This window comes from Ambystoma mexicanum, chromosome 2q, assembly GCF_040938575.1.
Source record: "Ambystoma mexicanum isolate Mex_15411 chromosome 2q, UKY_AmexF1_1, whole genome shotgun sequence".
NCBI classification, from domain to species: domain Eukaryota; kingdom Metazoa; phylum Chordata; class Amphibia; order Caudata; family Ambystomatidae; genus Ambystoma; species Ambystoma mexicanum.
Genome location: NC_090924.1, coordinates 1416378298 through 1416405492, shown reverse-complemented (window position 1 = coordinate 1416405492; position 27195 = coordinate 1416378298). Strand labels below are relative to the sequence as shown.

At 44.9% G+C, this 27195-nt stretch overlaps 1 protein-coding gene across 2 annotated transcripts in view; it reads left to right on the top strand.

Moving 5' to 3' along the window:
- Positions 1 to 27195, top strand: part of WIPF3 (WAS/WASL interacting protein family member 3) — a 353481-nt gene that overhangs the window by 287828 nt on the left and 38458 nt on the right. The window contains exon 4 of one of the 2 annotated variants that reach the window (XM_069648925.1): positions 1592 to 1723. The exons of the other annotated variant lie outside the window; for it this stretch is intronic. Within the exon in view, the coding sequence (XP_069505026.1) occupies positions 1592 to 1723 (132 nt within the window). The remainder of the gene's footprint in view (positions 1 to 1591; positions 1724 to 27195) is intronic. 2 annotated transcript variants of the gene reach the window in all.

Genomic DNA, 27195 nt, shown 5'->3' with positions numbered 1-27195 from the left:
AGGTATACTCTGTTCAAACTCTGCTCTTCCTGGGGGCTTGCATTCAGAAATGGCAACATTTTGCACTTTTTAACTTGTTTTGCAATATCGGACATTTACCCAAATTTACACACATGTGCGCAAGGAGTGTGGACATTAATTGATGAAGTGTCCGATTTTTAACATGCAGACATTTGGAGTGAAACCCTATTTTCCGCTAGCAACCCCCCAGATCATACCACCGGGTCCTAAAACCTCTTAAGATGTGGGCAGAAAAATCACAAGAATTATGGTATCATTTAGCTAATTTTGACAAGTCCGCACCATGAGTTATACATCTTTCTTAAAATCATATTCTGGCCAACAGGGGTGTGTCTTCCCAGGTCACATGGTGGAGAAACCAGTCTATCCACTTTCTTTAAGCTCAGCCTGTCCTCATAGGGGGATGCCCCTCCCCGTTTCTGCCAAGAGGAAGCCACTTTTACGACGCCCCCAATATAACTTCTGCCTGAGTCAAGGAAGGGCTTTGTTCAAAAGGAAGCCATTTACGATCCCCCCAATAAACCATCTGCCTGGGCCCAGGACAGGCCTTTGTTCAACTCCATGTAGCTGCTCCACCCCTAATCTAATCAGAGAGGTGACAACTCCTTTTGGCAAGGGGAAGAGTGGCTGAGCAGGTTTTAACTCCTGTGGGGGTAGATGTCAGGCAGAATTCAGTTTCATTAAGCCAGGTTTCAGCTAAATGTCACTTTTTGTCCCCCAGTTTAAGTCTATTACGATTTTTACATACACATTAAATAATTACTTCCTTCAAGTCATTTCAGAGTATAGTTTTACATTGTATCCACCTCTTAGCAAGTCTTTCCCAATGGTTTCAGGCTACTGTGTGGGTAGCCCAATGGTGGTTTTAGGCAGTGCCCTCCTGTGCTCACAACCTAGGAAAAAATGGGTGTCAGCCTATTCTTCATGCATTTCCCTGTGCATTTTCTGGGAAGTTCTGGCCATCATGATGTTTTCCATGCCAGTACTGCACAGTTTTCCTATTCTGGCGTACATGTGGGCTTTTTGGCCATCTTGGATTTTCTAAGCCCACAGCACCAAATGTTGCAGCATGATAGCTCAAACGTGGGTCAGGACACCCAACAACTCATGCTCTGAAACATGCATGTTCAGGTTTCGGGGCTGGTGTAGCAAACAATCGTTTGCATAGGCTAGCGCTAGAAGAACACTTTGGCAGTGGATGTAGGCCATCACTAGTGTTAGCACCGCACTGTACAGTTCAAATGCACACAGAATGAAGCATTAGCTATGCTGTCCGCTTCCTATTAATCAAACAGTTTGGTTGCAGCATGACGTCACTAGATTGTTGCATGAGTAATACGGCTGTCTTTTGTGGTTTTCTGGGTTTTCTGTGTGCTTTGAAAGAATCACTTTGGTTTTGACTTGGGCTTCAGTTATGTATTTGTGGATTGAACTTTATAAGAATCGCACTGCCTGACTGCCTGGCTTTTTGATTTTTTGGCATGCTGTATGGTTTTTGGCCTTGGATTGCCTCAGATTGAAAGGCAACAGGCAGGTTTTGGCTTTGGCATAATACACAGTTTGTTTTCAGATGACCCTTGGTTGCTGGGTGATTGCATAAGTGAAACTGGGAGCAACCAAGTCCAGGAGGACACAAGAGGAAGAGACCCTGGAAGGGAGCTGGTTCTTACAACCCCAGAAGCACCACCAAGGAAGAGCAAAGGTGTGTGTGTGTGTGTGTGACCGGGTGAAGGTGCAAAGGGCAGTACTAACCAGGAGCAGGACATTCAGGGTTAAGGGATTTATAATGTGGCAACATAACATCTGGTAAACCTAACAATGGAGTAGGTAGTAGGGCATATGTTTCACTAGGTGGCCTCAAGGCGGCCCAGAGAAAACAGTATCTAATCCTAAACAATGTGTATTTCCTTACTATCCTCCTGGTGTATCTATGTATGGGATTTATATAATGTGAACCTAAATGGCAACTGGCAGAGTACTGCATACATCTTGTGTCACACAAGGACCCAGTTGTCATCACCTGTAGGAGAGGATTATGTTTTCGTGGTCACGAAATCGCAGAGCATGTTGCCGCCTCTATAGCGAAGAATGAGAGCGGGAGCAGAAATATGTAGTGGGATGCCGGGAGGGAGCACAACATTGACAGTAAGAAGGGGCATGGCAAAGATGGGAGGGCACATAGGTGTTTCTGTGAGCCAACCCTCCCAGAAACACGTAAAAGGACATTGTTCAACACCATCTGGCGAGCATAATTGACGCACACTGCGCAGGCCAGAAGACCGTCACCAGGGATGCAATACAACAATAAGAGCAACTTCATGCTAAAATAGGGGCGTAGGAAATGTGCATTGGAAAGATGGCCAGATCCTTGCCCGTTGCTAAATTATGTATTCCCAAGATGAGGGCGTTCCCCCCTGATCTATCCTACTGGCTAGATACTCTTAGATGATAGATGCTCCTAGATGCTAGATACTTGGTGGTGGATACTTTTAGATGCTAGATACGTACTGCTAGAAACCTCCAGATGTTAGATGCCATGTGCTAGATACACTTAGGTGCTCTATATTATGATGTACTTGGTGCTAGGTATTTTTAGATGCTATATATTTGGTGCAAGATACCCTTAAATGTTATAAACGTGGCACTTGGCACCCTTAGATTTTAGATACATGGCTCTAGATACCCTTAGATAATAGTTACCTGGTGCTAGACATTATTGATGATAGTTACCTGGTGCTATATACTTGTGCATCTTTTATACTTGGTGCTAGACACTCTTACAAGCTACATACTTTGTGCTATCTACTCTTACATGATAGATCATTTATCCTAGATACTCTTATATTCTAGATAATTGGTGCTAGATAATCTTAGATAGTAGATACCTGCTGCTCAATACTCTTAGATCTTGGTAGGATCAATATTAGTATTAGGGTATTTATTGAGCACAGAGCTAGCTTTGGGAAACAACAGAAACCTTTACAACCATGGGGGGAAGACCCCTGGGAGGGAAGCAGATAAACAAGGAAATGGGGAGCTAACAACAGAAGAGGGGATGGTGGGTAATTTGGCAGCAAGGCATCTATAAGCAACCAGGAAACAGTGGGGAGCAGATCATCCAGTCCCAGGTATGATGGGGAGGGGAGGGTGTGTGGACCTCGGTGTTAAAGAGGAGCCATTACTTGAAGAGGAGGGTCATGTGCTACTTCCTGAACTGTAGACGTGACAGGGCGATTTTGATGTTAACTGGGAGGAGGTTCCAGAGTCTTGGGGCGTAGACAGAGAAGGCCTGGCTTCTGGTTCTTTCCTTCCTGCACCAGTGGAGTTCAAGTCTGCACATATCCTTACGTTTGGTGGAGAGTAGGCCTCTGGAAAAGCTACGTTTCTCAGTGAGGTAGCTTGGGGACTTCACAGTGACAGCCTTGTAGATGATGCAGCAGGATTTGAAGATGATAGGGGCCAGTGCAGATGTAAAATACCTTTCGCAAGATACTCTTAGATGCTAAATAATTGATACTATCCTTACATTCGAGATACCTGCAGCTAAATACACCTCAATGTTAGCTCATTGGTAATAGATGCTCTTAGATGCTAGATACTTAGTGCTTTATATTATTACATGATAGATACCTGGTTCTAGGTACTCTTAGATAATAGATACCTAGTGCCAGACACTATTAGCTGATAGATACCCGGGGCTTCATTCCGAGGTTGGCAGTAAGGGGTTAACGGCGCTGGTAAGGGTGCCGGTGCCGTTAACCCCTTACCACCGCTTTACTAGATCCTTTAGTGGGTCCCGCTAAGGGCGGCTGGTTTTACCAGGCGCCCTTAGTGCGAGCCGCTAAAGGACCAGGGAGCTAACAATGGTCCCGTTATTAACGGGCCCGTTGTTAGCATGATCCCCATTCCCATTGAGCCCTATGGGGGCTCGAATGGGAATGGGGATGGGTTCCCTGAACGGGGAAATACCGGGTCCTCCAAGGTTGGAATGGCCCGGTATTTCCCCATTCAGGGAACCCGGAACCGGCATGCGGTATGGGGGCTAGCCATGGCGCTAATAGCACCATGGCTACCTCCATACTCGTAATGACCCTACTGGTGTGATATACTCGTACATCTTGGATATTTAATGCTATATACTCTTTCATGATACTTGCTGATATGTACTGTTGGATGCTGCATACTCTTAGGTTCTATATACTGAATAGCAGATACTCTTAGGTGTTAGATCATTTGTGCTAGATGTTCTTAATCTTCTAAATTCTTGGTGCTTTATACCTTTTGAAGATAGGTACCTGATGGCAGATACTCCCAGAGGATCAATAGGTGGTGCTTGATGTTGATAGATACCAGGTGCTATATACTCATACCTAATTGACACTTTGTGCTATATAGTTGGTGTTAGATACTTCTAGATGGTAGATAGTTGGTGTTAAATACTCCTACATGTTAGATACCTAGTGCTAGATACTCTTTGATGCTGGACACTTAGTGCCAGATACACTTAGATGGAGGATACCTGGTGCCAGATACTTCTGGATGCCAAATGGTTGGTTCTAAATTATCCTAGGTATCTGACACCTAGTGCTATATACTCTTTGATGCTAGATACTTGGTACCGGATACTCTTGGATAACAGATGCTTGGTGCTAGATACTCTTAGCTGCTAGATACTTGATGCTAGATGTATTTAATTGTATTTGTCAGTGATTTATATAGCACTTCATACCAGAATCTTACAGCTTCTAAGTACTCAACCAGAAATTTACTTTGTTTTGCAGGGCATCATCCTGTTCCCAGGGTGAGTGCATTGCCCAAACTATCTTTCCGGCTGGATATTCATAAATTCTAGATATTCTTAAATGATAGATGCATGTTTGTAGATGCTAGACCTTTGGCACTAGATACCCTTATATGTTAAATACTTGGTTCTAGATACTGTTTGCTTATTTGCTAAATACATGATGCTTGATATCACTAGATACATGATCCTAGATTCTCAGATTCTAGATATATGATGATAGATATTCTTAGATGTTAGATACCTGGTGCTAGATACTCTTAAATGCTTTATAATTGCTGCCATATACTCTTAGATGCTAGATCATTGCTGCTTGCTATTCGTAGTTGCTACACATTTAGTGCTAGATACTATTAGATGCTAAATAGGTTTTGACAGATACTCATAGATATTAGATATTTGGTGTTAGATGCTCTTATATATTAGTTACTTGCTGCTAGATACTCTTAGATGCTAGAAACCTGGCAATAGATACTTAGTGCTAGATGATCTTAGATGTTAGATTTTTGCTACTAGATACTCTTAGATGTTGCATACCTTGTGCTAGCTACTCTTTTAGACACTTGGTGCTAGATACTGTTAGATATTATATACTTGCTGCTTGTTTTTTATAGATGCTACACACTTGGTGCTAGATAATCTTGGATGCTAGATATTTTATTCTAGATACTCTGAGATGTTAGACACCTGGTGTTAGAGGCTCTTAGATGCGAAATACTCTTGCTGTTACATACTTGTTGTTAGATACTCATAGATGTCCCAATGATTCTAAAAACAACCATGCTGCTATGATTAGCTTATGGCTCCATATACCAACATTAAAGGATAGTTCCGGGACTTTTTTTTTATTGTCCCTACGGTTCGGCCATGTGTTTTTAAGCATAAATCGGTAGATCGTAGAAAACTTTCCTATGGACCTTACCCAACTTTTCGTCCATTAACGCACTCGAAATCAGCCGCCATTTTGTGATAATCCTATCATTTCCCCCCATCGACCTGGCTCACCTGCTTTTGCCGCACTAAATCATATCCCCCGCCCCTGAAACAGACTTTATCAAAACATTCATATTCCCCGCCTCTATCCGTGACGTGACTGTGCTGCGTAGGCAAACGCGCCCAGGCGTCTTCTACGCGACTCCACACAGAACCCGGAAACCAACACAGATCAGCTCACAACACAGCGCGCCACAATTCGGAATATGAAACTGTACTTTTAAATCAAACCGCAAGATTGTAAATTTGGTAAAGTACATTTATTTGACATCAAATGTTTAGAGAATATTCAGCGATTTGCATTTTTATTTGCTCTCGATCCAAAATAGTTCGTCTTGAGGCAAGCGATGTTCGTGTGCAGTACACAGGGTGTGGGTTTACGATAAAGTAAGCTCTTCGGTCGCACTGATAATCGCATGGCTGTTCCAACAACGAGGCACTAGGCCACCACAACGGTATGTATGTTGCATCTAGCCATTAGTACCGCGTAAGGGCATACTTGTACTTGGCGATCGTCCCATAAAATGGTCAGGGTGGTAACGTTGTTCACGCGGAGAAGCAACTGGCGGTTGTAAAAGCCATCCGCCGGTGTCTGGTACTCGTGACACAGACAATAATGAAGGATGTACCTGTTTTAAAAACATAAAAAATTAAATTAGTCTCACCATCAGATCTTTATTAAAATTATTCATTTTATTTATTAGGTCGGGAAATTATTTCATAGCTAGGACAGTGCAACTGGGTATTATACGTCATTTCCAGTAACCCACCCCCTCTCCTCCGCCTTTTTCAGAGCCGCCTGAGCGCCAGTGGACCACTTCGTCACTGATATGATATAATATGGCATTTGCAACACGCCTATACACAAGTGTTTCAAGGCGTGGCGAGGCAGGGAGGGGGGGGAACAAGGAGAAGACAGACAACGATCCTACTAGGCCAGGTGTCATTCAGATCGCACAAGTGCAGAGGTAGGGGGAAGGTAAAAGTGCAAGGGGAAGGGGAGGGGGGAAGTGGAGTACAAGGTAAGTAGCATAAAATAATAAATACATAGGGCCAGCTGGTGGCGAGTGCAAGGTAAGTGCAGAACAAGTGCTGGGAAGGGGGGGCTGTAGGATACTGAGACAGTCCCCCAGTGCAGGGGTTGACAGGGAGGCAGTGCAGGTGGAGAGTGGAAGGGCCCAGGACCGTGGTCGCAGACAGTGGACCAGTTGTAGCAGGGGAGAGGGAGAGAGAAAGCAGAAACAAAGAGGAAGGTTTTGAGGTGCTTCCGTAAAAGGAGATGGTTCTCCTCAAGATAGTGCGCGGTACAAAACAATATGCCACATAGAACGAACAAGTACAACTTAACCCGTCTTTAAAGCTACTGTATAGTAATTAAATTGCGGTATAAACTCATCTAAAGAGTTACTTACATTATATTTGCATTTTCCATTGTGTCTGTGCGTAGGGCAGCCCCGAAATACCACTCCTTCTATGCCGACGTTATTTCTTCTAATGAACGAACATTAAATGGCTATCGTTTCTGAAATTTTATTCATTATCGTTTCTTACGTTATTGCACCACACCCACAAAAAGAAGTCTTTCGGGATGGTCCCGGCCTGTCAAGGTCAAATAACAATAGAACCTTATACTGAGTTGTGGGCCATTCCGGCACCCGAGCAAAAAATCAAAGCAGCTGACCTTCACTTTGAACGAGCACACATTCCTAGTTAGCTACATTCAGTGTAAGGCCATCTCACAGGACTTGAAATTTACACTCCATCTTTGCATTTTGTCTGCGTGCTTTGCAGCCCCAGAGAACCATAAATACGGAGACATTCTATATTTTTTGAAAAATGATTTATATTACTGTTTGGTTTAATTTAATGCGCAAATGAACAAGGTTGGATAGACACATTGCATGTACACTGAGCAATCACTTTTATTTACACAATACATAGCTACACATATTCAATGGGCCTGCGACATGAGGAGACTCGAGAGCAAAGTCACAGGTGACACCCGGGTGGTTCGCACTACTGCACGGTGAAGGGAGGGGCAAGGGTGGAGAGACACATTGCATGTACACTGAGCAATCACTTTTATTTACACATTACATAGATACACATATTCAATGGGCCTGCAACATGAGGAGACTCGAGAGAACAGACAATCAAATTACAATCATTTAAACTGTGATGTGTATTTCTCAATGAGCTCTGCTTTAGGTGGACATGGAACAGAGGCAATGTTGGGTGGCAATGCAGTTGTCCCCTGCACAGGTTCGTTCACAACTCCATGTATGTGCCTATCTAGGACATCAACAATAAGTCTCTCAATAAACTCATATTGCATATCCTCAAACACTGGTTTGATCACCCATTGTTTACTTCTTTTAGTGAAGGCCTTATTGTAGCGAAGCATCCCTAAAGTTCCGGTCGTCCTACTTTGTTGACGGCCAACATTATGGTTATGTGCCAAGACCGCTAGAAGAGTCCGATTTATCATGCCCTCCATGCCAAAATGCAATCGTTTTGGCCTGTACTTTAGGCACATATTGTGGAACACCTCCAAATCTCCTGTGTGGCAGAATTCCGTGAGTCCCCTCAAATCTCTTGTTATAGTTTTATCAAATACAATCTTTTCAATGGCTTTGTGAGTGGGTGATGAAGGAATCAACCACTTCTTCTTCCGTGCCTCCTCTGTGGACAAATGGCCATGTTCACAATTGTGGAAATGTTGGTTTGTGGTCGAGCGGTGAACGTTGCTACAGTGTAGCATTACTGACTGCCATTTTTCCAGTAGAATTTCCAACGACCCTTCACATGTTTTTGAGCTCCACTAAAGATGGTTGCTGATTGACTTGGACCACTGTGAAATACCTTGCATATCTTTTTTTTTACCTGCAGCCGACATTTTTTTATTGATTGTTTTTGCAAGATGCCATACGTCAGATTGGTGATTTATATTTTTGTACTCTTCTCTCATTGTCTTGGCAATTGAAACGTGTCTGTCCGTGGCTATCAGGTCGATCACCATTCCCCGCGATTGTAGTTCTTGCAATGATGCTACAAAGCCAACTTTCTCCATGGCCACTGAGGATGTACTTTGTGACACCTGCACGACCACCGAACTTCTAATTTTCTTACTTTCCATGTCCTGAAAGTGGTAGGTGCAGTACTTGGCTTTAAATCCTGGGCTGTCGCACTGTCCATCACCGGCTAGCCTGAACCGTTTGCCCGCGAATGTACTTTCAATAGACATTTTTCCATTCTCCAAGCTTCGCTAATGGCTGGAAATAGATAATCGGTTTGGTATTTGTAGAACTGAGTTTTCGCAATGAAATGGATTCCCACAAACTGAAAGAAATACTCTAACTTTTTAAAACTTGAACCACTAAAAAGTGCAGCCGCTACACAAAGTAGATTGCCTGCTGGCAGTTGCCCCAGCATGGGTTGTGCAGACCATGAGAACGGATGATATTGTGTACAGGTGGCATGTATTTTAAGGTTAGTGCCTCGAATTGCACGAGTCACATTAATCAATGGCTCCCCACATACTTCCCCACCAACTTAATGCCCACATTTCATCTTAATAATAATATCAATCAAACAACTATCGAATACAATGAATTTGGCCTCTTTCCTTATACTGTCACTCTGCATCCCAGCTGGTTCGGCCTGTAACGTTGAGGACATGTCACTCACATTAAAGGTACAATCTCTGATATCGTCTTCCGCTATGTTCAGTGATATTGATGGTGTTTCATTGTCGTCCATTTCATTCTCTTCCATTGCAACATCTGTTCCTTCTCCGGCGATGGGAGAATAAAACAATTTCTTCAACTTTCTCGCGGTCTTAGTTTTTGCGGGTGTGGATTCTGTGAATTGATCTCCGACTGCATCCGAACTACTAGGAGGAAATTCACTATCAATGGCTGGTGGTGGTATAGCTCCGTTGTCAATCACTTCATATTCTTCCCATTGGCACGATGCATCTCCAGTCTCAAGTCCCTGGCAAAAGGTTTGACAAGCAACATCTCTCGTTCGCTTCACTGTCTGTGTAGATCTAGTTCGTACACCCACTCGCAACTAGAGGACAGATTGGAAAAGGGATGTTCAGTTTAAACACAACTTACAGTATTGAACTATTAACAGTGAAAAACAACATAATATAGTGACCAGGACACTAACCTTCTTTTGCTTTCTTTTCTTTGAAACTTTCTTGCCTCGAACTTCAACATCTGGACGCTGTTGCTCCGACTCGTGTGTGCATGTCTCCACTTCCTCTTGCGCTGCAACGACTATATTTTCATAAGCACATCCATCACGCACTGACGCTCCATCGACTCCCTGAAACATCGAACTTTCATTAGTATGTATAATAATATTGAAAACACAAAATGTACTTGGGGACCAATACCCACGTACATCTCAATAGCAAAACACGAATGAACGCATTGTGTAGAACATTCAAACGACAATTATTCACGCATTGTTGATCTAGTTAGATGGAACTGTCAAGATCCATACCTCGGGCTCCGCATAGACTTCCATTGATGATATTATTGAAGATGACGCTTCAGCAACTCCCTGAAACACAGTAATTGCATAAGTATGGTTTTCTATTTTGTTAAAAAGAACATAAACTTTGTGCAGGCGTCAACGGCTCATCTAAATAGACCTGCACAAATGATCAGTTGTCTAAAATAAATAATGGATATCTAAATATGATTCGATTTGCTCGATCGTTGGAAGTGTCACCACCCAGAGATCTGCATCAACTACTAGGGGTGATGTTCTTGTAGAAGAAGCTCCGTCATCTCCCTGAAACATAGTACTTGCGTTAATAAAGAAGGAAGTATAGCGGATGTAATCACGTCATATGATCTCGCTTGATCGAACTGCCAGTATCCATACCTCGAAATGCATAAGAACATCAAGGGACACTGTAACTGCGGTGCACACTTCTGCAAGCTGTTGCGCCGACCCGTAACTGCATGCTCCCCCTTCTTCTTGGACTAATGCTCCATCGACTCCCTGAAACATAGGACTTTCATTAGTAATGAACACAATATTGAAAAAAGAAGACACATAGGAGGGCGACGACAGAAGGACATATCAATGGCTAAAAACGAAAGGAACATTGTGTGTAACAATCACGCTACAAGAATGCAAGATCTGATGATCTCCATCGATGGAACTGTCCGGAAACGTACCTCGAGCATCTGAGTGACATCAACGGTTGTCGTCAATGCGTTGGACTCCTCAGCATCTCCCTGAAAGACAGTACTTGCATTATTTTGGATAACAATAATTATAACTGAAAACAAAGACTAGAGGACGAGTACTAGGGTGTACCATTAGGTAAAATAATTACACGATAAATTAAAACTATTGATTTACATGCCTAAAACAAGTCAGTGGCAGAATAGCTAAGTAAGATTACCTGATAGGCGCTTGAAGTGGCTGATGACTGCAATAACGACACGGATGGAGAATCTTCCGCCTTCATATTGAGTGGATACATAAATGGGGAAATTATTGTTAGCTAATGCTACACACTACCGCAAGGCCGAGAGCTAAATCCGTAAACTTGACTCACCAGTGGAGGGATGTGGACGAATAGAGTGGGAATAGCGGTTGAGAGCAATTTTCGCGTCGCTCGCAGTGTTTTCTTCTTTATTAGCAATGATGTGGAGTACATGTCTGAGCTAAAGTGCCTGCTGCAGATGCGGTATCGATCACACCTCTTGTCCGCAAAGACTTCTAGGACTCTACTTTCAAGCTCAGACGGTGGATATCCGCAATATCGGACCCATTCTCTTATCTGATCTATTGTCTTAGGGAAAACATGCATTATAGTACCTTCAGATTTATTATGGGTCTTCGAAGGGCAACCGCCAATGGAACAGGCAGGCATTGTGGAAAGTTCTGAAAAGTAAAGATCAACAATTCTCTATGAATACCAATGTGTTAAAAAATTAAATGACACATAAAAGGTTCAATGCAAGGTTCGTTTTGGTTCTTGGAACTATACACGTTATTCACATGCGGATAAGTCATTGAAAAACTTTAAAAAAATAGAAAAATAATTTGACTAAACTCAGAACATGTGACTAGTTCCTTGCATGTACTGTCTTGAACGAAAATAAAACATGGATGCAATTTGATGACTACTAGCAAATAGATATAAATTAAAAAATTGGACGCAAAATGATTATGGTACATGGCCTTACCTTGACGAACAAACAGTTAGATGCAGGGATCAGAGTAGTTTCTTGTCGTAGAACAGGGAGCAGTTCACAGGTTGCAAACTGACGAGTTTGCTCGAAGTGGTCACGGAAGTTCACAGAGACGAAGAGCAGATAACCAGCACCTTCACGGGTTGACTAGCAAAGCGCAAAGAAGTTCTCATTAGAAATATGAAGCGGGTTATAAAGAATTCGAAACAGGGGTGTGTTTGTGAATGAATGACGTGTATATGTCGTGGCATTATGCGGTTTGCAGGGGGGTGTCCAGCGTGAGGGGGGATGCTTGGCAGGAGACACGGGGTCTGGAGGTAGACATGGGAACAACAACCCATGCTCTATAGACCACTTTGAAGTGTACATGGTCTTTGGCACCTCTTGGCCTTTATCGCTCCCTGACAGCTCCACTTGCCAGCGCAAGTACCCCGGTGCGAACTGCCTTTGATAGGGCGGGGGGTGGATTGGGGCGGTGGTCATGCAGACAAGACACAGGAAGACTCGTGAATGGAGACACTCTTATGTGGATTGCAGGGGGGCGTCCAGCGTGAGGGGGGATGCTTGGCAGGAGACACGGGGTCTGGAGGTAGACATGGGAACATCAACCCATGCTCTATAGACCACTTTGAAGTGTACATGGTCTTTGGCACCTCTTGGCCTTTATCGCTCCCTGACAGCTCCACTTGCCAGCGCAAGTACCCCGGTGCGAACTGCCTTTGATAGGGCGGGGGGTGGATTGGGGCGGTGGTCGTGCAGACAAGACACAGGAAGACTCGTGAATGGAGACACTCTTATGTGGATTGCAGGGGGGCGTCCAGCGTGAGGGGGGATGCTTGGCAGGAGACACGGGGTCTGGAGGTACAACCCATGGGAACAACAACCCATGCTCTATAGACCACTTTGAAGTGTACATGGTCTTTGGCACCTCTTGGCCTTTATCGCTCCCTGACAGCTCCACTTGCCAGCGCAAGTACCCCGGTGCGAACTGCCTTTGATAGGGCGGGGGGTGGATTGGGGCGGTGGTCATGCAGACAAGACACAGGAAGACTCGTGAATGGAGACACTCTTATGTGGATTGCAGGGGGGCGTCCAGCATGAGGGGGGATGCTTGGCAGGAGACACGGGGTCTGGAGGTAGACATGGGAACAACAACCCATGCTCTATAGACCACTTTGAAGTGTACATGGTCTTTGGCACCTCTTGGCCTTTATCGCTCCCTGACAGCTCCACTTGCCAGCGCAAGTACCCCGGTGCGAACTGCCTTTGATAGGGCGGGGGGTGGATTGGGGCGGTGGTCGTGCAGACAAGACACAGGAAGACTCGTGAATGGAGACACTCTTATGTGGATTGCAGGGGGGCGTCCAGCGTGAGGGGGGATGCTTGGCAGGAGACACGGGGTCTGGAGGTAGACATGGGAACAACAACCCATGCTCTATAGACCACTTTGAAGTGTACATGGTCTTTGGCACCTCTTGGCCTTTATCGCTCCCTGACAGCTCCACTTGCCAGCGCAAGTACCCCGGTGCGAACTGCCTTTGATAGGGCGGGGGGTGGATTGGGGCGGTGGTCGTGCAGACAAGACACAGGAAGACTCGTGAATGGAGACACACTTATGTGGATTGCAGGGGGGCGTCCAGCGTGAGGGAGGATGCTGGCCGGAGACTTGTGGTGTGACAAGACAAGGCACAGGAAGACTATTCAATGGAGACACACTAGATTCATTTAAAAAATCAAAACAACCATTGTTAAAATATATGTTGGGTTTTATTTTAGATCTTAATTTCAATTGAACATAAATAATAAACATTACACATTGTAAAGTTCCGGTTGCAGCACATCCAGGGAAAATCTGCGGTATTGTCCACTGTCGCTGGGGAAATGTTGTCTAATGGCAAGTACCGCACAGGCAGGTATTACTCTCCGAACGCGGTGTCCGAGCCTCCCGTGAAGCCACCAAGTGAAGCAACGATAGGCCACCAGCCTGTACCACCTGTGAAAAAGAAAGATGCAAACTGTATTAAAATGACAAAACTTTCTTATCAATGTCGATTCAGGTAAAAAATGTCATTCTGCTTTGAAAAAAATTCTATCTAGAAAATGCACAATATGGAACCAATTTACATGCGTTCGAATGATATGTAGATGTAATTTTATATGTGGGAGACGACCATGAAATAGTAGTGGCATCACTGACATCTCAACCAGAGTATACTTACTCGTGCACGAACTTACAGTGCCGCGAAGTTCGTGCATAAGCACCATCATCATCCTCAACACGGTCCGTGAGAGGCAGGCTTCCCTGAACTCTGGCAGCTCGGTGATGCATTGCGGACTTGGCTCGCCTTCCGAAATGTAGGCCAAGCACCCGGAATTTTCACGGCAGCAGCAGTTCTCCTCCTCAGTTGGCATTAGCTCGCACCGATTGCACGTGCACCAGGTGGAGACGCCGTCCATGCGACATGGTCCAGGCTCTTCATCCGTTGACTGGTCCTCCCAACTGCCGTCCGAATCCCCATCGTTTTCGCGTGCTTGCCTTTCCAGTAGTTCCTCCTTGGTGTACTCGGGCTCGTACATATACGGCATTATTGTAGCCATTGTGTGGTAAAGAAAGTAAAATAACTTACAGAGATGGTACAGGTGTTCACAAGGCCTAGAAGCGGCGAAGGTAGCTGACCAGAGCACAGAAACAAGTCACAGAATACTAAAAGTAACACAGAGAGAGTAATGGAATCGAAAATCTGCTGCTGTGTGTTGTGAAACGGTGTGTTTGTACTTATTGAGGAAAGAGGCGTCCTGCCATTTCCATGGCGACACTTCATTAGCTGAGGCGCAGCGATTGTTGACACGAAACGTGCTTTGGCGTTGGGAAATGGGCGGTACGCGTCTGCTGATGTCAGGCTCAGGGGCTGTATTGTGAGATGATCTAAGACCCTGTGTACAGCAAAGGAACATCGCGTGCCTCAAAACGAACTTTTTGGAACGTGAGCAAATAAAAATGCAAATCGCTGAATATTCTCTAAACATTTGATGTCAAATAAATGTACTTTACCAAATTTACAATCTTGCGGTTTGATTTAAAAGTACAGTTTCATATTCCGAATTGTGGCGCGCTGTGTTGTGAGCTGATCTGTGTTGGTTTCCGGGTTCTGTGTGGAGTCGCGTAGAAGACGCCTGGGCGCGTTTGCCTACGCAGCACAGTCACGTCACGGATAGAGGCGGGGAATATGAATGTTTTCATAAAGTCTGTTTCAGGGGCGGGGGATATGATTTAGTGCCGCAAACACAGGTGAGCCAGGTCGATGGGGGGAAATGATAGGATTATCACAAAATGGCGGCTGATTTCGAGTGCGTTAATGGACGGAAAGTCGGGTAAGGTCCATAGGAAAGTTTTCTACGATCTACCGATTTTTGCTTAAAAACACATGGCCGAACCGTAGGGACAATAAAAAAAAAGTCCCGGAACTATCCTTTAATGCTCTCATCCACTCCAACCAAGCCATATGCCCGTAACTTCCCAACTACTAGCACTAAAGGAACTGCACAGAAAGTCAATATTACCTTGTAGAAGGCCCTGATAACAAAGTGTGTTTAGCTTTTCAGGCACATATATAGAATTAGCTGATTGCCAGACCTGAAAAAACACATTGTTGACTACTCATTTTTCTCATTGAGGTTTTTGTAGTATATAGGGAATATGTGGTGATCTGTGGCAGCCATGTCTGTCACCGCTTCACAGGCATTGCGCTACAAGCTCGCTGTGTGCGCCAGCCAAAAGGTCAATGGCATTTAGTATTGTACAATCCTGGCTCATAACGACAATTCCTCACATTCTTTAGCCATACTTGCTGTGCGTATTTCTCTGTAGTGACAACTTGATGAAGCGGCAAGACGCCCATGCACCTATTTCACAAGGTTCACACTTACCTTTTCAGGGGGCACCCTTACTCTCATTAGTGAAAGGTAAAAGTCTACCTACCCAGTCAGAGTATCCAAGATAAAGGCCTCAGCTCTCTATACTTTGGCCAACGTCTACTCATTCTCCTAGGAGTAAGTCTGACGCCTGAGGCTTGTCTAACTACCTCCCAATATCAATTCTCTCCTGTCCTGCAAAGATGCTGCTTTTGGTGCCATTGCAGTGGTATTGATTGCTCTGTACCCAGGCATACTTTGGCTTGGCACTGATTCTGATCAGTGCCCCTAGCCCTATTGGATGAACCACATCTTTTGGACAATCCCTGTGCCGCATCGTGACCCTCCTAAATCTTTTACGGTTACAGAGTTCACTCTCTGCATTCAACTGGGTTTCCAGGTACTGGCTTTGAACCTGTGTTTCTCTGCGTTTTCTTGCTTCCAAGACAAATGCGTTACCCCTGAGCTATCCTGTCGGCTTATGAGTGTCTTCTCTGAGCCCCATCGCCTTGAGTATCTTCGTGCCCAATAGCTGATGCATATTTGGGGTTTTGATATCAGGGAATGGTTGTAAGCTTCTTAGTAGATTCTCCAGAGAATTAATTCTCTTTTATATAATATGTACAAATGTTTCCGAAATCATCAGAGTGAAATACAGTCTCCCATTAAAAGGTAGTCGCACATCCTGAGGATGACACCCTAAGGGCTTAATCACAGCCTTGGTGGTATCCCAGCGGTAATTGTGCTGGGATACCGCCAACACAAATAGCATTAACGCTACTTGGTCCGGCGCAATTTGCGCTGGATCCCGGGTTTTGGTAAGGCTGTAAATCCCCATTTTGTTAAGAGTCCAAAGGACTCTATGGCTTTTCGGCACATTACCGCCAGCGGTAATAGCAGCGGCAGTAATAGCGTTACCGCTGCATTTTTGACGCTACGCAAACCCCTAATGAGGCCCTAAGAAGGCAGCCATTTTGATTGTTGAATTTAGATCCAAAAATATTGTGGCGAAGGAACTCACTGTGCTATACTTGAAACTGATGTGAATGCAATAACTAGATCAGCCGCATCAATGCCCCATTCCTATAGAAATATACATTTCTGCGATGTGGCTGGTGAGCTGAGCACAATGGCACTCGTCTGGAGGATACGAACTGTATTAAGAAAAAATCAATGCTTTATTACACAACTACTGTATGTTTGGTTATACATATCTTTTATTAGGAACATTTTAAAATTATCCAGCTTCCCCCATACTTACAGAGGCAACTGATAACAAAAACTTGATTCACAAATCATCAAATCATCAAAAAACAGACAGATGTTTCATCAAAACACTTCTGCTCAGACAAAGCAATCTGTATTTAAACACTATGGGCCTCCTTACAGGTTTGGTGGTATTGTGGTAAATCTGCTGGAATACCTCCAAACGGATGTACCGTTACCGCCACTTGGTCCGGCGGAATTACAGCCGGATCGCAAGTGCTGGTATGGTGGTGTTAGTCCCACAGGACTCTATGGGGATTTCAGCAGAATATCCATTTCTGGCGGTAAAGTGGCGGAAATACCTCCAGCATTTTGATTGAGGTTTGTCATCCACCTTGCTGCCAAACCTTTCATTCGGTGATGCGGTAATGCGGCAGTAACAGAGTTAGCTCTGTTTTACTGCTGTTTTTTAACGGCATTGCCATACTTATAATGAGGCTATATATGTTTGTATTTTAAAACAGGCACCCCCTGCAAATGCTTTCATTATGTTAAATTATTGTGTTATTTTATTTATTTTAATTTTATTATTGTTATCTTGTGCTAAGGGTTATTTGCAGAGTAAAAAAATCGCAGCAAATAGCTTCCTGGATTTACCAGTCTGGGCCTTTACACAACTGGGGTATGTATTTAAGAAAAAAAAAGATGGGTTTTATTTGACTGTGAAAGGGCAAATAATGTTTGTTATGATAGGTTATTTATAATGCGCTTAATACCCAGAGGTTTCTAAACGCGGACCCGGGGATCGAACCTTTGTTGCTCTGCGTCGTCTATACCTCCAAGGCGAACACATTGCCCCTGAGCTATCCTCCTGAGATTTGTTAGGCCTGATTAGAAGATGGGAATAATTCCGGAGGGCTGGAGCCTGAACAGAGAATCATCGGCTGCCTGTTGTCTGCCCCTGGTACTTTGAGAGTTGAATCAGCATGGCCGGAGTGGCCAGATCCTCCACGATGGTAGACAGCGCACAAAGCTCCAGCTGAATGAAGTGGGGTCTGGTCCCCGAGGACATGATGGACAATGCTTAGGAACTTGGGAAGTGTAGGCTGTCGCGAAGGCGGTCAGCGTAGTGCCCGGCGGCCATGATGGATGATCTCGTCTCCATGATGGATGATCTCGTCTCGCCCCACAGATGGCGTAGAAACTGATTTGCTGATATCAGTGACATAGGGATTCCCGAAGGTCAAGGTAGAGCCATTTGCCATTGTCTTATCGAAGAATTGCTTTGTTTTATGTGGAAAAGTCAGAAGAGGAATTGTACTTCGGAGTAATTTCTACTTTTCCCTTATTTTGACATTAACATTTTTGAGCATTACAGTTATTACAATTATGTTATTCATTTATTTATTTGAATTCTTGATACCGCTCCAAATACATCTACTAGCCACGTCAGAGCAATTTCACGAAGAATAAACGGCCCTGGTCACCAGGACAGCCTGGGGCACTGCAGTAAGATTAGCAAAATTTGTTATTTAAACCTTTTTTTTGCCACCCTACATGAAGGTGGGCCAGGTCCCGGTGTAAGGGCGGGCGAGGGGAGACAGTAGCGGGAGGATAGATAGCGGCATGATGGGAAACTTGAAGTTCTGATGAGTGTAGACCATACAAACAGTTATCTGGGTATGCCAGCATTTGTCCGGGTGAAGGACTGGTGCGGCACGTTGGGTGTGTGTACCTAGAAGGGGACCCGGGTGGGTGCATTCTGTACAACTTACTACTAACAAGGCCTGCACAGAGAGGGATGGTGAGCAAGAGTTGGCTGGAGGACTTTTAAGTGATGTTGGTGCGAGAAGGGAGTGTTGGATGGGCATGTGCCCTTTCAAAGTGGGAGTTGGGTAACCAACGTGAGTAATGTAAGGAGCAAAGAGGACTGGTGAGCGGATAAGTAAGGAATGGGATAGTCATAGACGGGCACTGGATTGACTGGGGTTACTGGGACAGATCATGCTGGCTATCATTGGGTCATGTTCCTTCGTGATCATATAAGGTGGGGATTTACCAAATGCCAGGCAAACATCTTCCCCCACTCACCCCCCGCCCCTCATGTCTGATCCACATGCATCCTTTAGGGACAGCAGTTAGAGTGTGAGTTGCTTGTCTGGACTTCTAGTGAAGGGGCATTGATGAGAGAGGTCCTGATTCTAAGCAATGGTGGTGCTTATCAGGGTGACTTGACTTCTTGGGAAACAACCATGATTTTAGGAGTTTCCAGAAGGCCGGATGGGTCCTCTATGTGCACAAATACCTGGGTAAGGAGTGCCACAAATTGGTGGCCAGGAGTGAAAAGGAGGCACCTGGCTGTCTTTTTCTGTTGGACTGTGGGGCTGTTACGAAAGCCGCCTCGTTGGACTGTAAAATCCTGCTCTGTGGGCAAACATATTTGCTGCAGGTTCTGGGCCCTGCCGTGGAGGGCTCGGTGGGTGGTGCAAGAATCTGTCAGGGAGTTGCCCTCGGGAAAGCTGAGGTTTTGACCTCACTCAGTTAAGGGCAGGCTCCTCTTTATTCCAGCCAAGGAATATTTGTAGCTGCTCTCTTTTTGTCCGCGTATGTTTTATGGTCTCAATGGCAAACCTCGGGTACACCCGGTGGTTTACCACGCCACCAAATTCTGAGCTTCACAACTAAATCTCATCAAAACAGACTGTTCTGTGTGGAGGAAATTCCTTCAAAAGGAGGAATAACTGAGGGGTCTCTATGACTCTCAATCATGGTGATCCTTCCTATTTCCGCCTGCGATCGTGGCAAACAAGTTTGGCGTATTTCCAAAATAAAGATCGCCAAACTCACACAGAGGCCCTTAGTCGGGCTGTGGACATCTAGGAGTCTACTAGTAAGAGGCTTCTGGCATGGCAGGGTTGGTGATCTTTTTAGGATTAGGTAGGTTTGTACACAGTTTGGGTGTCATCGGAATACCTGCAGCAGGTGTTGATTGTCATATTTGGGGTCATGTAGATGTTCAAGAGGAGGGGTGACAGACTGGAGCCCTGGCAGTTCCCACAAGTGATTGTCTGGAGGGGTGAAGAGGAGCTTTGCAAGAAACATATGTATGTAGGGTCTATCCTGTGAGCAAGGGAAGATGTCATCCAGCAATGCACTGTTCACTATATCCCTATATCAGTGGATCTTTTTAGGAGTATTTCATTAATGATGGCATCTAATGCTGCTGAGATGTCTGTCTTTAAGGGTGCTTGCTGTGTCAAGATGTGTATTGTTCTTTAAGGTCTCTAATATGAAAGAGCTTGTAGATTAATGTCCTCTCCTTTGTCTGAAGCTGTTATTGGTCTCAGAATAGCCAAGTAGATGCTGGTAGAATACTTGGACAGGTTGTTTTGCTGGAAAGTGAGCATTGGCGATAGGGTAGTAGCTTGTTGGGGCATCAGAGTGTATCATTTTTAAGAGACTCTTCACGTATGCAGATTTAAAGACTTGTGGATGGTTTCTTGTTCTATGGAGCAGTTGAGAAGCAATCAGGGAACGTATATAAGTCTTTGTTGTTGTTTGCTGCCTTGTTGTTGTCAAGACCCACCTCTTCAAGGAATCTCTCCGCCTCAACACCTAGGCCATCACCTCGCCCCTCGTGCCACTTGAGTCGCTAGACGCCACCTGCCCCTCTCCTCTCTGCCACCCGGTACAGCTGTACCCCTCTTCTGTGCCCCTCTCTATTCCACTCCCTGCTGTATATCTGTTCTGTTGTTACCTCTGAAAAGTGCTCTGTTATGCATCTGTACTGTTGTACACCTCTGTAAAGAACTCCGTTATGTATCTGTACTGTTGTATACCTTTGAAAAGCGCTCTGTTATGCATCTGTACTGTTGTATACCTATGTAAAGCGCTCTGTTATGCATCTGTACTGTTGTATACCTTTGTAAAATGCTCCATTATGTATCTGTACTGTTGTATACCTCTGCAAAGCGATCTGTTGCTTCTCAAAGCTAGGTCCATGCTCAATAACTACAATAATAATAATAATAATAATAATCTGTGTATGTCAGCTGCCACGAGTCTTCAGATTGCTGTTCTTTGATTTCACCCCTCCCTCCATGAAGCATATCTTGGTCCACTCCTCGGTCCCACACATCACACTATCGTCCTTATCTTCTGCCCACCGGGCACCCTCAACCTCTTTTCCTCTGATCTTGACCACTCACTCAAAACTGTCTGATATGATATGATGTGATAGTTTATTTATATAGCGCCTATACACAATGTGTTTCAAAGCGCTTCAAGGCAAGGGAGGGAGCAAGGGAAAATACAATAACATTCTTACAGGCCATGAACAGTAAGGATGTGAAAGTAACTATCGCACTCGGCCTGACGACATTTCAGATAGTGCAGGAGCTAAGACATGGATAAGGAAGGGAGGGGGAGAGTGGGAAGGAAATGGAAACAGACAGGCGACTACCATACTAGGCCTGATGACATTTCTGGTAGAGCCGGAGAAAAACAAAAGGTGAGGGAGAGGGATGCAGAAAGAGGGGAGGAACAAAACAAGCAACTATTATCCTAGGCCTCACAACATTTCAGATAGTGCTGTAAAGGGGGGGGGCAAGTAAGGGTAGGGGGCAGGAGACATGCGAGGTTGCTATCATACTAGGTCCAGGGACAATTCTGATACAGTATGTGCATAGAAGAAAGTAAGAGGAGGAGGAGATAGGAAAGGGAGAAAAGGAGAGGAGGAGAGAGAGAGTAAGCAGTCAAAAAGAGTGGAGAAGCAAGAGGGGAGAGTGAATTGCAGGAGTCCGTAGTAACACATAATGTTACAAGCCAGGATACAAGATGAAGGTGGGAACAGCATGATTCAGGGCCACCATGAGTACAAGATGCAAAGGAAGTCCAGCATGAGAGTTGAGAAAGGGTGACGCTCCGTGAATCAACGAAGTCCATAAAAGTCAAAGTCAAAGTCAAATCCAGCATTGGCCACAAGACAGTGATTGTGAAACCAGAATGTATCTGCAGAAGTAGGGTGGAGTGGTGGGGGAAGGGGAGCATGGTAGAAGAATCAAGCAAAACAGGCAACACCTGTGTGCGAGAAGGGTGGGGGGAACAAGGGAACACCACAGGGGGACCAGAGGGGGTGGGGATGGCCTGTGGGGACAGAGAGGGTAAACACATTTTGGTGCATGCTTACCTGCTGTCTGAGCATGGGGTCGGCCCTGGATCCTCCTAGTCCGAACAGGTCCAAACAAGAATTACCCTTTTCTTTGTCTGACCTTCGCTTCGGACGCCCGGGTGAGAGACACCCTTGACCTAAGAGTTAGGAGCAGGAAGGAAGAGGCAGGGCTAAGAACGTGGGTGGGGCTTAGGCCAGGTGACCTAGGTCCACTTGCACCTGCTCCCCATCTGCAAAGGAAAAGAGGATGGAGGGTGTTAGGTTTGTAAGTTATCCAAGTTGTCCAGTTCCCTGTACATCAATGTTCCAAGTGATGTATACACATTCTGAGAATCCCCAACTACTATGATTCCATCAGAATGTGTATACAGAATGTTATGTTTGAAATAGGCAGTTGATCCCAGCATCTAATCCCTTCGGTGCGTCTCCTGCCTGCTGTGATCATACTTTCAATAAATACTTATTTGATCCTTATTCGGCATCGTACCTCTCTTAACATTGGCGATGAAGACGAACCGCACGCCCATCCAGCACTGGCCTTCCAGGCTGCCCTCATCCCAGGACCTGCCGCTTAGGTGCCAAGACTGGACAGCGGATGCCTCCCCAGCCGCACCTCTGAAGCGCCGCTCCTCCCTGTCCCGGGAGTGCCGAGCAGCATGCCCGCTACCCATGGCCCCAGCTGCAGCGGTCGCAGCCGCACACCTTCATCATCCCTCTGGCAGACCAGGCAGCAGATGCCGCGACCGCCTACTATCAGGTCAGACGGTGTGTGCCGTGCCGCATTTGGGGGGAGGATGTCCCACGTCAGCGGAGGACTCCTCAGAGTCCAATATTGGCAGCTGCTTCCGCGCACACATTTTGGAAGACCCGCCCACGTCATCACGGTACGTGGAGGCGGGCCCAGCTGTTGCGGCAGAGCATTTTGTTTATTTTTGGTATTGCTGTCCATCGTTGCTTAGCAACGCACCCACAGTGACGAGAGTCAGCAATTGCGTGAACTTCATTATGGCTTCACGTGGAATGTTGAAATGAACACTCCTATTGTATTCCACACAAAGAACGTTGAGTTGAGCAGAGGCTCATTGTGATGTCACAGAAGCTGATTGTCTGCACAAACCAGCCTGCAAAGTGCCCAATTTTGCTTGACATTCCAAAACCATTTTTATCCTGAACAATAAAGAATATACACAGACAGTGCAGTCCACAGCCTCAGGAGTCCTACATTTTTGACTTGTGCACCTCAGAAGTTGTTAAAATTGATGACATGGCTGCAGAAATCCCTCCTTTTCTCTCTGAACCAGGCCGGCCTCCCATGAGATGGGACAGATGGGTCAAAATTTTTGAAAATTAAATTGTGGCCATTGGGGGTGATAGATACAGCTCTGCCAGGAAAAAGGCACTACTTCTGCACAATTTAGGCCCTGAGGGGCACACAGTATTCGATGGTCTCACGCATGGCGTGGAGGAAGGTGATGGAGATGATGATTAGTACATCATAGCCATAAAAAAGATTGAAGATCATTTCGAACCCAAGAAGAACGTAACGTTCCAGAGGCACAAGTTTTTTCAACGTGCACAGGACAGCGCAGAATCAGTGGAATCATATGTAGCTTCCTTGAGGACACTGAGCCACACATGTGATTTCGGCAATCCCACCGATTCTCTTATTAGAGATTAATTAGTAAGATGCACCAACAGTCTTAGAGTACAGGAAAAATTACTTGCCAAAGATGTCTCTTTAGAGCAAGCAGTAGAATTAACACACAGTATTGGGCAAATTTCGCAATATATGAAGGTAATGAAGATTGACAAGCAGCCCTCGCAGAGTGTTGCGCAAGGTGTGTGTGCAGTGATGCCTAAAAGGAGAACAGCAACCAAAAAGGAGTGGTGGAATCAGAAGTGTTCCAGGTGCGGCAACTCCAGACACTCAGCGAATTTCCCTGATTGCCCAACAAGATTGGCAGAATGTTACAGATGCAAGCGCAAGGGCCACTTCGCGAACATGTGCAAAGATTTGTCTGTCAATTCTGTGGAGCAGAGGGACACCGAACAACAATTTGCTAGCCAGCCTTTGCATAGAATGCCAAATGAACCACCCATACAGGAGAAGAACACTAGACACGTATTTCACATTAATGCTGTGTCTGGCGATATAAAGGGACCAATTGATCATTTCTTGATTGATGGGTGTCATCTCAAAATGAAGGTAGATTCGTGTTCGTCTTGGACCATAATATCTGAAGACACATTAAAAAATGTTCTTGGCAAAACTTCTGATGTTCTTGTCCCTTCCGGAGTCCAACCCTGTGGCTACGGAGAGTCGGACATTGCCTTGACTGGTGAATTCAATGGAATAGTGTCCTATAAATGAAGAGAATGCTCCGCAAGAATATTGGTCGTAAAGAAGGGAGCATCGCTCCTAGGTTGGGAGGAACAAAGAGAATTGGGTGTTCACATTCAAGCCTGTGCCGCAGAGCCTGTGACAATTGCAGAACTCGAAGACAGGTGGTCTAAGGAGTTTCCCGAGGTCTTCACTTCGAATCTGGGAAAACTGAACAATTTCGAGCACAACATAAAACTGAAAGCGAATTCACAACCAGTGGTACACAAAGTGAGACACGTCCCACTTAAACTGCGCCATCAACTTTGTGAAGAGCTTGAGAGTCTGATCCAGAAAGGAGTGATTGAGCGCATTGAAGGGACTGAATGGCTCTCCCCTGTTGTACGTGTCACAAAAAGTAATGGGAGTTTGAGACTATGTGTGGATCTTAGAGACCTTAACAAGAACATTTTCATTGAAAGACATCCTCTACCCATAATATCAGAAACTCTTGCCACCCTGGGAGAACCTAGTTGTTTTTCAGTAATAGATCTATCTGCAGCTTGTGATCAAGTGCCTCTATCGGACAGCTGTCAACATGTAACTGCATTTGTAACACCAGAAGGCCCTTTGGATTAGCATCAGCTGCCTTAGTATTTCAGAGGGTCATGGAGGAAGTGCTCAAGGGTCTTAAAAATGTCACTGTATTTCAGGACGATACACTGATTTATGCAGGATCTGAAAATGAACATGATTGGGTGCTGAGAAATGTATTACAAAGATTGAAATGTCGGGTCTTTCTGTGCAAAGGGAGAAATGTCGCATTGCTCTCAGAGAACTGGAGTACTTAGGACACAAAGTGTCTGGTCAGGGTGTGTCACCAAAAAACAATTTAGTGAAGAACATTTGTTGAGTACCCGCGCCTACTGATAAGGATCAACTTAGATCCTTTATGGGTATGGCAGAGTTCTACCACAAATTTGTAGAAAAGTTTGCTACTATTTCATCACCTTTAAGGAATTTGTTAAAAAAGGGATTAAGTTTCAAATGGTCTGCTGAGTGCCAGGAAGCATTTACTGCAATAAAAGAAGGCATCTCAAGAGCCCCCTGATTGGGTGGTTTGGTGGGTGGGAGGAAGACAGTTCTCACTGTGGATGCCAGTTTAATTGGTTTAGGGTCTTCACTGTACCAATTAGACTCAGGGAAAGAATCACATGTGATTGCTTTCGCTTCTAAGCCCCTAAGAGGAGCTGAGCGTAATTACTCAGTAATAGAAAGGGAAGCATTGGCCGTATACTGGGCCATTTTACACTTCATATGTTTTCTTTGGGGGCAGGAGTTTTTAATAAAACCAGATCACAAACCACGAGTACAACTGCTGAGTAGTTGTGACTGGGCCAAGGGCTCCCCCAGGATTGCCAGATGGATTGTGGGATTGCAAGGTTATAATTTCAAGATCATCCACATTCCAGGCAAAGATAATATGGTTGCTGATTGCTTGTCTAGGCTTCCCATGGAACATACTGAAAATATATCAGGAATAGTCAATGAAGAAGACATGACTATTTCAGATATGACAGCGTGTGCCGTGGGAAAGGATGAATGGCTCGAAGCGGATGCATGTGATACCTTTCTTACTATGGTAAAAGAGTGGACAATAAATGGAGGGCCCAGCAGAGATGCTTTAGACAGACATTTTGATCGGTTAAATGAGGTCAAATTAGAGTTAAGCTTGTCTGAAGATGGAGTGAAACTGAGAAGGGGATCTAAGATAATTCCTCCTTCAAGCATCAGAGCCCATTTAGTAGATTTAGCCCATCAAGGTAACCTAGGGATGAATGGTACAAAAAGGTTGTTGAGACAATCTTATTGGTGGCCAGGCATGGACAGTATGGTGGAGAAGAAGGTGCGTGGTTGCAATGAATGTGAAAGAGCAGACAAAGGGAAAATTGTCAGAGAGGTTCCTTTCAGCCCTGTTCAAATTCCATGTGAACCCTAGAAAAAGCTAGCTGTTGATATAATTGGTCCTATACAAGGTTTGGGTGATGGTTTCAAGTTTATGGTTGTATTAGTAGATAATCACACCAAGTGGTTAGAATGGAAAGCCCAAAGGGAGGCCACCACCAATGAATTAATCACATTCTTTGAGGAAGCCTTCCATAGAGAAGGTTTTCCCACAGAAATCATTACAGATAATGGGGTGCAGTTCTGCTCTCAAAAGATGAAAGAATTCATGGTGCGCTATGGAATCAAACACTTTAGAACCGCTCTGTACCATCCCAGGGCGAATGGGTTAGTGGAAAGAGCCAATAGATTCATCAAGGGTGATATTCAATTGGCACTCAATTCTGGTCTTGAATGGTCAGAACTGCTAAAATAAATGGTTTGGAGCTATTGCATCACTCCACATTCCATAACCAAAGTGTCACCGTTTGTGTCTTTGAAGGGTCAGTAACCAGCTACCAGACTGTCCAGCATGGCTAGAGGCATCTGGTTGTGTAGAGGTAGACAGGCAGAAAATAATGAGCTTAATTAATTCATGATGCTC